The 12,335-nt window shown below is 39.9% G+C and overlaps 1 protein-coding gene across 1 annotated transcript in view; it reads right to left on the bottom strand.

Annotated features, from left to right (window-relative positions):
* The window catches only part of exd3 (exonuclease 3'-5' domain containing 3), a 66,243-nt gene extending 55,210 nt beyond the window's left edge, over positions 1–11,033 (bottom strand). The window contains exons 1-2 of the mRNA XM_072659320.1: positions 10,986–11,033; positions 5,362–5,431 (exon numbers count right to left, since the gene is read on the bottom strand). Of these exons, the coding sequence (XP_072515421.1) occupies positions 5,362–5,386 (25 nt within the window). The 5' untranslated portion in view covers positions 5,387–5,431; positions 10,986–11,033. The remainder of the gene's footprint in view (positions 1–5,361; positions 5,432–10,985) is intronic.
* Between the last annotated feature and the right edge of the window lie 1,302 nt (positions 11,034–12,335).

The raw sequence follows: 12,335 nt of genomic DNA, 5'->3' as shown, positions 1-12,335 counted from the left end.
TTCAACATCTGTAGCCGGCGTATATAGCTTAATACTGGAGATGCTAGGCTAACACTGCCAACACTGGCCTTAGGCCATGTTCAAATAGCAGTTAAAGAGGCTCAAAGAGGCCTCATATCCCACATATCTTTTTAATGTGGCCTATATCCAACATTCATCTGAACAGTTCACGCAGGAAGAAAGCAGTGGATATTGTGGGGGCTTCTGGTGAGTAACTAAGAAATTAATAATGAGTTATTAGTTATTTAATAACTTTTTTTAAACAAGGAAAACAATATAAAAACTTAAAAACAGTAAAAGCAAGTAAAATAGTCAAATAAAAAGCATTTTAAAACCATAAAATAAAATAAAGTAAATAAAATAATAATAAAATTAATAATAATTAAAAAGACAGAAGACAGAAAATGAAGAGTGAGGGAGCCTTTAAAGAATAGAAGTGTGTATAGTCCATGTACAGTATATACATATATATATATATATATATATATATATATATATATATATATATATACAGTAAATATACAGTATATTTTTACACTAGGTCTATTAAACATACATTTCTCTGAATTGAGTTCCAGTTTCAGATTAAACTGATTTTTATATATATATATATATATATATATATATATATATATATATATATATATATATATATAAAATATTAAATAATAATAAAGCTCTGTTTCATTTGACTAAATCAATCATTAATTTCCAGAGCATTTCAACACTGTGCGTGTATTCACAAAGATGAGATTGGTGACAGTCCAAGTCCAGTGTCTGTTAGCAACATTAGCCTAGCATCTCCCATTATAAACTAAGGAAGCACACATCAGATACCGAACACATCTTGGCGGTCTGACTGCATCTGGGTCCGTGATCAATCATGTTAATTAGATTTTCCACCCAACTACTCCTTTAAAAAAATCGGGCCCTGATCGTGTCTCGTGAACAAGCATCAGGAACCCTCAGAGAGATCCCAGAGAGAGTAGAGAACAGAGTAGTTGACTAAAAACGCCATTTTTCCCTTTGAACTACGGGATATTCTTGCAGCTTTTGATGCTTTCTGTTTCCGACCCCCCGCCCCAATCATTATTACACACGGAAACTTCACACCGCATCTGAATTGAGCAAAAGAGGGTCACAAAATTACCATTTAATATGCGTACGAGGGACAGGAGGGAGGGAGGGGGTGGGCTATTGTTGCTGAAGAGGTGCTGGGCCTTTGTGTTTTTGGGAACGATTTCAGCTACAATGCTGCGAGAAGATGAGACATTTTCTCGAGGAGGAGGTGGGGGAGGAGGGGGCGCTCTAAAAAGGCGGTTAACAATGGAGGAACGGAGGGGAAGTATATGTTCCTTTGAGTCCAACTAAAAGCAACTGCTCCGCTCATGCTGTGTGGCCAACACCTCATCTCCTTCTCTCTCCCCCTCCTCCCTCCCCCTCTCTCCGTCCCTCTCTCTCTTTCTCTCTCTCTCTCTTTCTTCCCAGGGCCGGTTCCCCCCGTCTGTGTTTGTCTCGGATTTCCCCCGGAAAGGGCAACGCGGTGGTTACGGTGTAAAAAATCCAGCCTTTCCTGAGAGGCAGCCTGGGAAAGCGGAGCAAAGGGCTTTTCTCTGTCCACACATCAGCCGCTGAGCCGGTCACGCTGCAGAACCGCCTGTTACTCGGCACGGATCATCCAGAAAACAGCACGCTACTGAGCCAATAACACATTACTGCACATTATTGATTATTACTGCATATTACTGTAGATTACCGTGTCCTTACTTTACTGCATATTACTGGACATTTCAGCGTATTACTGCACATTACTGTATATTACTGCATAGTGCTGCTGCATATTACAGTATATTGATGCAAATCACTATATTGCTGCATATTACTGAGATTACCGCATATTACTGTGCAAATACATTACTGTAAACGACTGGAGATTCCATCATATTACTGCAAAATACTGTATATTTCTGCATATTACTGCAAATCACTGCATTTTACTGAATATTACTGCAAATTCCTGCATATTATTGCACATTACTGTGATTTCTGCATATTACTGAAGATTACTATGCAAATACATTACTGTAAACTACTGCATATTACTGCATATCACTGTATATTACTGTATATTACTGTAGATCACTGCACATCATTGTATGTTACTGCATATCACTGTATATATATATATATATATATATATATATATATATATATATATATATATATATATATATATATATATATATATATATATACACGAGTCAATATTGCACATTACTGAACATTACTGACCATTACTGACTCTACACATGACTACACACTGCTGACTCTGCACAACTGCACACTGCTGATTTAACATACTACTGGGTTTTACTGCACATTATTGACTACACATTACTGACTCTACACATAACTGACCATTACTGACTCTACACATAACTGACCATTACTGACTGCACATAACTGACTACACATTACTAACTGTAGACATAACTGCACATCACTGACTCTGCACATTATTGACTCTGCAGATTATTGCACATTACTGACTCTGCACAACTGCACACTGCTGATTTAACATATTACAGTGTATTACTGACTCTACATATTACTGCACATTACTGACTCTACACATAACTGCACATTACTGACTCTACACATTATTGCACATTACTGACTCTGCACAACTGCACACTGCTGATTTAAAATACTACTGTGTTTTACTGCACATTATTGACTACACATTACTGACTCTGCACATAACTGCACATTACTGACTCTACACATTATTGCACATTACTGACTCTGCACATAACTGCACATTACTGACTCTGCACATAACTGCACATTACTGACTCTGCACATATTGCACATTACTGACTCTGCACATAACTGCACATTACTGACTCTGCACATAACTGCACATTACTGACTCTGCACATAACTGACTCTGCACATAACTGCACATTACTGACTCTGCACATTATTGCACATTACTGACTCTGCACATTATTGACTCTGCACATTATTGCACATTACTGACTCTACACATAACTGCACATTACTGACTCTACACATAACTGCACATTACTGACTCTGCACATAACTGCACATTACTGACTCTACACATAACTGCACATTACTGACTCTACACATAACTGCACATTACTGACTCCACACAACTGCACACTGCTGATTTAACATATTACAGTGTATTACTGCACATTACTGACTCTAAACATTACAGCACACTGCTAATTTAACACATTGCTGACTCAACACATTATTGCACAATCCTTGAGCTTCCTGCACATTACTGGCCCTTTCACAGTTATACACATCACTACACATTACTCACCTATCACACTGGCCCCTCAAATGTTTGGGGACACCATGCCGTCATATAAATTCTTTTAAATCTTTATACTAATTCTCAATTAAACAATTAAGAACAAAAGGCATCAGTCAGGGTTACGGTTACACCAGCTTTCAGTTTAGTATGCTCTGGTATTGCAAATCAACCAATGGTCTGAAAAGCTGGATATCCCCAAACGTCTGTGAGGCAGGGCAACTACTGAGTTGTGCAACAGTACATTGCCCTATATGACTAAACAGTCATACTTAGAGCTATGCATGTCACTGCAGAAAGCTTACACAAACAAAATAATCTCACAGTCAGACTGCGACGTCCAAAAGTGCGTGACAAGGCAGGCAAACGCAGCCCTGCATGTTGCTACACACAGTTCACAGCAAAACAGGCTGCAATAGGTGCCTTCTCTGGGATCAAACATTCCCATTTAATCTTCCACTTAACCCAAATGTGGTCGATTAGACATGTCTGGTGTGTGAAGTTTGGTTCCTTATCACTGTGCAGGCCCAAATGACTCGCCTCAAACCCTGTGGAGGTGCTCAGTAATCTCTAATAGACTAGTGTGTGCAGTTTCTGGCGCTGTATGACTGATCGTTATCTACAAACATGGACCAAAACAGGGGTAAACCAGAGCTTCTCAGCCACACTACCACTTTAAACACTTCACAGTCTTTTCCCATTAGCTAACCTCCCATGGCCTCCCATGTGGCGAGTTACACAGTCGAGCAATACACACTTAACATTCTCTTTCCTTTGTCCTCACTGCTGCCCCATTCCTTTACACACACACACTCACACACATACACACTCACAGTGGGGAAAGCCGGACGGAAGGAGACAGTGGAATGTGGGCTATGTGGCTAGTTAATGGGAAGAGGGAGAGTTATTGGAGGGGACGAGTGAGCACTTAAAGAAGTCCATATCATCCTCTAGGCCTATTGTCGACCAGCCCATAACAACACAACGGCCTAAACAAAGCTCTGACCAATGCCAAGTGGACACTACACCACTTTCTAAACCTTAGAGGCGCTGTAGAGCTCTGAGAGGCCCCTGCCGCTCGCAAAATGTAAAAATAAATAAATTAAGGTGCTACAAAGGGTTCATTGAGAGATGCCATAGAGACATACACTAGACGGACAAAAGTATTGGGACACCACATACATAATTTCTTCTGAAATCTGTAAGGTATTAAAAAGTTAACAAGAGTGTATCCTGCTTTTATTGGAGTAACTGTCTCTTCTGTTCAGGGAAGAAGACTTTCTCCTAGATTTTGAAGGAGCATTGCTGTGAGGATTTGACTGCATTCAGTAACAAGAGCGACATTAGTGAGGTCAGGATACTGGATGACTCCCCACCCCAAAACATCCTATACAAATGTTTTGGATGGAGCACCAACCATTATTCTATTGAACACAGTTCTTCTACAGCTTCACAGCTCAATGCTGGGGGGCTTTAAAACCCTCCAGCCTATGCCTGGCATTAGACATGGAGCCAACAGGTTTGTGCTGATCTGCTCCAGAGAGTCCTATTCTACAGGGACTAGACACTAGCGCATTTGCACATCTGTGTCAGCCATGGGTGCAATGGGGACAGTGATATTTACTCAGTACTCTGTTCAATTAAACAGGACTAATGGTATGTGTGGTTGGTCTGAGCTTTTTTAAGCACTGACGATATCCATGAGGTTCTCATAGAAGCATATTGGGCACCATGATACCACAAATGATCCCAATTCCATAAAATAATGTAAAGTACGGTCACATTGCCCACCTCTACGTAACAAACCTGCATATTCAGAGCAGCCAATGTAACGACATTCGATTTGATCAAGTTTACAAGACATCAGAAAGCTTCATAGTCTATTGGTGAGACACAAGTCATAAGAGAACAGTAATAATAGTAATATTACGTTTGAAATATTTACTGACAAAACCATATATTGAAAACTGGTGGAATTCCTCTTTAAAAGCCATTGGAAGTTTAAATCTTACCCTCAGATTGTGCAGACAGGCTCATTCTTCTCCAGGAGGTGGTGCTCTATTAACACACTGTTTCAATAGCCTTTAAAAGAAAAGAAAATGTTCATCATTAGCAAAAAAAAGCCTGAAACCCAGGCTAATGAAGGCCTAGAAGATTTCAGTCTGATGCATTTCACTACAGAATGTAAATGCATGTGGTTAAAATCCGACCAGGATCCAATCCAGATACTAGTAAAAATAAAGTGACCAGCTGTAAACAGGATCTCTACATATTGTTCAGTAATTCATAAAAACCTTTTACGCATTAACTACAGTGAATTCTCTGGTAACTGGCTTTAAAAATGTGGAGTCCCTCAGGGTTCTATTATAGGGCCTATTAGGCTTATACAATAATGGTGCAAAAATTAGGATTATTTAAAGGAAATTTAACTATCTAGACATTTGATCTTCGCTTAAGCAATACCAAGTGCTGGAGGTAATCTACCTAAACCTAAAATGTGTAAAATTAGAATCAGGTGCTCCACATCAGCTGCAGATGATCAGAGCATGGTCAGAGAGGATTCTGGAGGAGACAGTCTTATTTAAACCTCAGACGTTTAGTCTGGTCTGCTCCTGATTGAAGTTAAAGTGAGTGGTGAAGAAGATCACCACCATGGCCAGATCCAAAGAGCTCTCTGAGGCCTTCAGAAAGAAGGGTGTAGATGCAGAGGAGTCAGAGGAGCATTTAGCAGATGCCCTTATGCAAAATTCAAAGATCCCTCTAAGCCTAGACACTACTGAACACAAGTCAATATGGAGACCATAATACTGTACACTTCAACCAGGTACTCTCGGAAGACGTGGCTCTTCAGTCTGAGTTTGACTCTGCTGTTCAGACACCCAGGGGAAGTTCGTTTCACCACTCGTTTCGTGCAGGAAAGACAAAAGCCTGGATGCTTGTCTTCCATTGATCTTAGCAAGCTCACAAGATGTGTAAAGAAGCCTCCAACAAGACTAAAATGTTGTCATGGGATCTACAGGTAGCTCTCGCCACAGTTGAAGGACTGTTAAAGGACAGCATCTACCATCAGAAAGAGACCAGACATGTTTGATTTTAGTGGAAGGTGCGCAAGGAGGAAAGCCTTGCACACTGCATCTGTCCAAAGCACATTGTTCCAGAAGTCCTGGTCTCAGTCTAGGTGTTCTCTGGCAAGGTTTAGTCTTGATGTTTTTTCACTGTATGCAGGAGGTTCCTCACACTGTAACTTTAAGGTTTGAAGTTTAACTTGGCCATAAAACAGCCATTTCCCTCCAGGCCTGAAGTCTAGGAAGGTAGTCAGCCTGTGCTGAAAGTGTCGATGCTTCAGCTGTGTTTGATAAATGACCCGAAACTGCAAAACCCAAAGCGCCTCTTTTTTCCCCCCATTCCACACTTTCTTTTTTCAGTTCTGGCATCTGCTCCCAATATATCCAATCCTGCTCGGCTGCGGAACGCACACCAGCGACCGGGCCTTTCGGGTTCTCACGCGCTTCCCTGCGAGCTTTCTGAAGACTGCTACATTCACGCTGACAAAAGAGAAATATTTCACTCTGCGTTTTTCTCCCCAGAACCTGTCTGATGTTTCAACACTGAAAAAGCCACAGATTTACAGCGGCCTTCACCGCTGATATCTGAGAGCTGGACGTCGAAGGAGAGGAAAGGGACACCGGGTGGCACTCTGGTCAAGCTGAATGACTGAACTGCTCTGGATGGAGATGACTAAGGCATGAGCAAACGCCCGAGGTGCAAAACTCCAAAAACATGCACTGGCACCCACATGTACATATTTCTTTTTCTCACACAGCCTCGCTCACTCACTCACTCACTCACTCGCTCGCTCTCCCTCCCTCCCTCCCTGTGGGAACAGCCCAGGCAGGGGCAGGCTGCCAGCTGGCTGGGTGACATGCTTTGAGGCTGAGGATGTTTTTTTTTGTTAGGTCTGGAGTCTGGACTGTTTCTCTCCCTTTCTCTCGGCAGTCCCCAGGGGAGGGTCCTGGCGCTGAACTCGAAACCACTAAGTGTTCAAGCTAGACTCGGATCTTTCTTAGGCTCTACTGCCACCACATGGACAACAGCAGCTAATGCCCCCTGAGCAACAGAGTGGTGCAGACCAGATCAGAGCATTTCAACCTGTACAGAAGTGACCACACACACAGAATTACACTTTACGGGCTTCAAAAGGTGCCACAGAAGAACCACTGTTGGTTCCATGAAGAACCATGCTAGTAACAGAGATGTGAGAGTGTGAATGACACGGTGGTTTAAAGGTTTTAAGAGCATCCAATTGATGTAAAAGTTATTTTTTGGGGCTCTGAGTGCTCCAGCGGATAAGGGCGCTGCCACTATGGTCTGAGGATTGGGTTTGAATCCCAGATCATGCTGCTTGCCATCAGCAGCCAGAGCCTGAGAGAGCACAACTGGCCTGGCTCTCTCTCCGGATCTCTCATCCGTGTGATGCCGGCTGGCACAGACGTCCGTCTGCTAGCCAATGCATCAGAGCTGGGTGTTCAGGTGCTGAAGGAGGCGTGTGTCAGTCCTCAACCTCCCAGTGTCAGGAGCATTACATGTGATAGGGGGAAAGTGCTAATGAGTGGGTTGGGTAATCAGCTAAATCTAAAATTGAGGAGGAAAATGAAAGTTTTAAACAATTTAAAAGGTTTTTCACAACTTTCTCTGTTATTAACGTGATTCTTAATGGAAACAAAAGTGGTTCTTCTAATGGCTTTGCTTAAACAACCTTTTGAGGTAGCTTTATTACGTAAAATAGGATCAGCAGAAATGTAATCCACACGTGTTTAATAGGGATACACCAAATGCTGTCGACCAGCAATGGGATGGTTAATTTGTCCAAAGCTAGCATCTTTAGTTTTTTGCACAGGAGATAATAGGCCTGTCATAATTACAAAATCTCAGCTGAAGATGAACGGCACTGAAAAACAGCGCAAAGGTTTTAACTAGTGTTGCACAGACACCGAAACCATATCGGCACCAATACTGGCACTTACACACAGTATCGGTATCAGCAATACCATGAAGCTTACTGATGCCCTACATTGTTTTTCTTACATAGAAGATTTTTATTTGCTTAATGTTTAAATAACCAGTAAAATCCAGTCATAAATAGTTCTTACCATGAAACAGACATTTTCATGTGATTTTTTTTTGGTTCTGAAACCAAACACTGACTTTCAGCAGCTTGTTTAAAGACCACACACTGACGTTTAGCAGCTTTTCACACAGAGACGTGAACCTGAATGTGACATTTGCTGCAGAAGCACTTTTTATTTCTAAACTGGTGTTTTTCCACGGCTCTGAAATGCGAATTTTAAACACCAGTTAAAAGCTGTTTGGTGAAGCTGAGCAAGATTATGCTTCCCTGCCTGCTTGTGTTTCTGCATTGCGGCTACTTATATTATATATTATATATAATAATATAATATAATTACATATAATATAAGTATAATATAAGACATATATTATACTTATATTCTTTCAAGATAATTAGACCTTATTATATATATAGACTTATATTAGACTTATATTACTATATATTAGACTTATATTACTATATATTAGACTTATTTGGGATCAGAGATAAAAACTATACAACCTCTTTAAAAAAACGGAACGATAAATATCAGGATGTTCAGCCAGCTATCCAGTAGATCAGTCAGAGCTGGTATCGGTACTCTGTATCCGCAGATACTCAAAAATTTGGTATCAGTATCGGAAAGGAAAAAGTGGTATCAGTGCATCCCTAGTTTTAAGGACATACGCAAATTATTAAAGGCTCCATATCTGATCAGTCAGTGTTATCTCCTCAGTAAAACACTCCTATTCCTGTGTTCATTAGAACATCTCCAGAGTTCTCCTCTCTCATGGAGTCTAGTATTATTTAGAGTTCTCCTCAGATCAACACCTGGTTTGGTGGTAAATCAGGGCTTAATAGTGGTAAATCAGGTGAGCTGCTGCTGATGAGATCTCACTACTTTCTTCAGAATGAGACGCTCTAATATAGAAGGTCTTGAACAGTATGGGCCAACTGTGTTTGATCTCTTATATTTTCTACCAGTGCTGGAGAATACTGTATATTGTAAATAGTGGTATAGTGTGATGTTTTTTTTTGTTGTTTTTTAAGAGATATTTCTTAGCAGGGATGCACTGATATGGGAATTGTGGAATGATAACGATATCCAACATTTTTGACGTGCATCTCTGCCAACGTCACATTACTTCACAGGACTTCCAGCGCACAGGACTTTTTCATTACAGAGCATTACAGTACAGAAGTGACATTCATTCCTGAAGAATTATAAATGCAGTGAAAATGAATAAAGATATGACAGGATAACACAGCAACCCGGCACAAAGTTTACATCCTAAAATATTGGTTTATTTTAAAAATGTTAACAAAATCAAATCTCCTCTAATAGCAATATATATTACTTAAATTATTGCATATATGTAGTGTCTATATATTGTTCATATATATATATATATATATATATATATATACACACACACACACACACACACACACACACACACAAGGCCCTTTACCCTCTCTGCTCCCCGGGCGCTGAAGTTGGCTGCCCACGGCTCTGGGTGTGTGCGTACTCACTGCCCCTAGTTCACCTGTGTGTGTGTGTGTGTGTGTGTGTGTGTGTGTGTTCGTTCACTATCACAGATGGGTTTAATGCTGTACAGTGACAAATACGTGCACCTTTACCTTTACCTTTACACACACACACACACACACACACACACACACACACACATTATATAACAGATTATAATAATAGATTATAATAGATAATAGATTAATATTCTTTCTGTCTAAACAATTATGGTTGTTATTCTAAATTTGGCCTTTATATTTGATCGATAATGAGCATTACACCCATAATATAATATACAATCAACAGAAAGTGATTATAATATGGTTTTATTAGTTTTTTGGGGTTTTTTGTCAATTGTAGGAGGTTTGAGATCGTTCTGAAACATAAAAACTATAAGGTTTAAAGTCTGAGAGCATATTCTCTGTCCTTTGGTGCAGAACAGCCCAATCAGAAAGAGCTGTCAGGTTTGTAAGACCTGTAAGATGACTGGAATACAGCCTCCCATTTCACGACAGGCCAGAATACACCCACTTATCCAAACTGGTGCTGGGTTTGGTCTGTGGTAAACTGGTTTCAGGAGATTAACTGGGAGCAGACAAGACTGATCTGGTCAATCTGAGCTCAACACAGTCAAAAGCCTCAGCAGCAGCAAAACATGCAGCCTCCCTCCCTCCCTCGTGTTAGCTAACTATCAGTCTAACAGCTGGCTGTCCTCTCCGTTACTAAACTACAAATCGCCTTTAGGGGCTGGAGAAGAGTCTGACATTAAAATAATCAGATATTTAGGCACTAAAGGAAGTTCTGAACTCTTCCCTGCTTCCCTGCTTTAAACCAGCTAGCTAATGTGCTAAGCTAGCTAGTTAAAAGGGGGGAAAGCCAAGCTAGCGACGCCGCAGCAGCAGTTTCATTTAACAGCTATTAAAATACAGCTTAATAAGCAAACGTTAGCGTTAGCAACTTTTTAAATAGTTTTATTTCCCATGTAGGGTTGAACTTACTTAGATGTCAAACGCAGAACGGACATTAGAGTGCAGTCTGCTTCCGAGGAGGAACCAAATAAGCGAAGTCATTGTATCTAACGGACGTTTGATGAAGTGGCGCGCGTTGGTTTTGTTTATTAAACTTTTAAAATAAACGTTTGTGTGTTTGCAAAAAATGACGAATACACATAAATATAAATATATACATACAAATATATTTATAATATTAATGTAAAAAAAAAACGTCAACGTTTTTCCTGGCTTGTAGCGCCACCGTTGGGTAGTTGGTATATTTAAAGTTAAAGGGGAATTCAATCAGTTTCTCAAACTGGTCTGTATTATGAAGCCATTACGATCTAGACAAAGTCATTTAGAAAGATTTGCTGTGAAATGCACCGTTCAGGAGAAACGTATCGAGTTAGATTTGTTTACAGTGGTGGTGAATGGAACCAGACGTCTGAAAGGTTTAATGCCTGTTCAATACCTGAAACTTTTTCCTTTTTCTTTTTTCTAACATACATTCATGTTGAGAAGTACAGTGTTGTGGCTCACAGGTTAAAATAAAGACAAATAAATAAAATATTAAACAGAGCCACTCGATCACAACAATTTCAAACAACTGTACATAAAGTTATTGGAGTTATTGGGATGTGTCCATTTTGCAAAGCTCTGAAAGGAGACCCAAACTGTCACACTTAGCTGAGAGGAAATTGGTTCAGATGGTCAGGAACAATCCAAGAATCACCAAAGCACATGCCTGCCATGAACTGAAAGCTGCTACACCAGTGTAACCAGTATACCAGTATACACCGCCATCAAGTACATCTCAGTTGACTGCGAGGCTGCCATCCAAGAAAGACGTCCCTGCCCTAAATAAACATACCACATAAACACAGGAAAGATGTCTGGGGGGGAAAAAAAGATAAAGACTGATCTGTTTGAAAGTATGCTTGAAGGTGAAAAGGTGAGGTATTCCACTGCAAGACCACTGCACCTCAACTGTTAAGCATGGTGGTGGTAGCTTCATGCTCTGGGGCTGTTTTGCAGCCAGTTGAATAGTTAGGAAGGTAATCCACAAAAATGTTGTTACTAATTCTGCCCCTGAAAGAGCTTGATTTAATGAAATCACTACAATAAAACACCTAATAAATTTTCCTTATAAAGAATATATTATAAATAATATATATATATATATATATATATATATATATATATATATATATATATATATATATAATGATATCATTATGTATGTATAATAATAATATGTAATGAATTATATATAATGTAATATAAGAATATATGCTAGATATTGTTTTTATAATATGGAATATGGGCCCTTTAATTGTAGGGTTGGTTTAACTGTGG

This window comes from Salminus brasiliensis, chromosome 16, assembly GCF_030463535.1.
Source record: "Salminus brasiliensis chromosome 16, fSalBra1.hap2, whole genome shotgun sequence".
Taxonomy (NCBI): Eukaryota; Metazoa; Chordata; class Actinopteri; order Characiformes; family Bryconidae; genus Salminus; species Salminus brasiliensis.
Note: the sequence above shows the minus strand (reverse complement) of the source record. Positions and strands in the feature narration are given on the sequence as shown.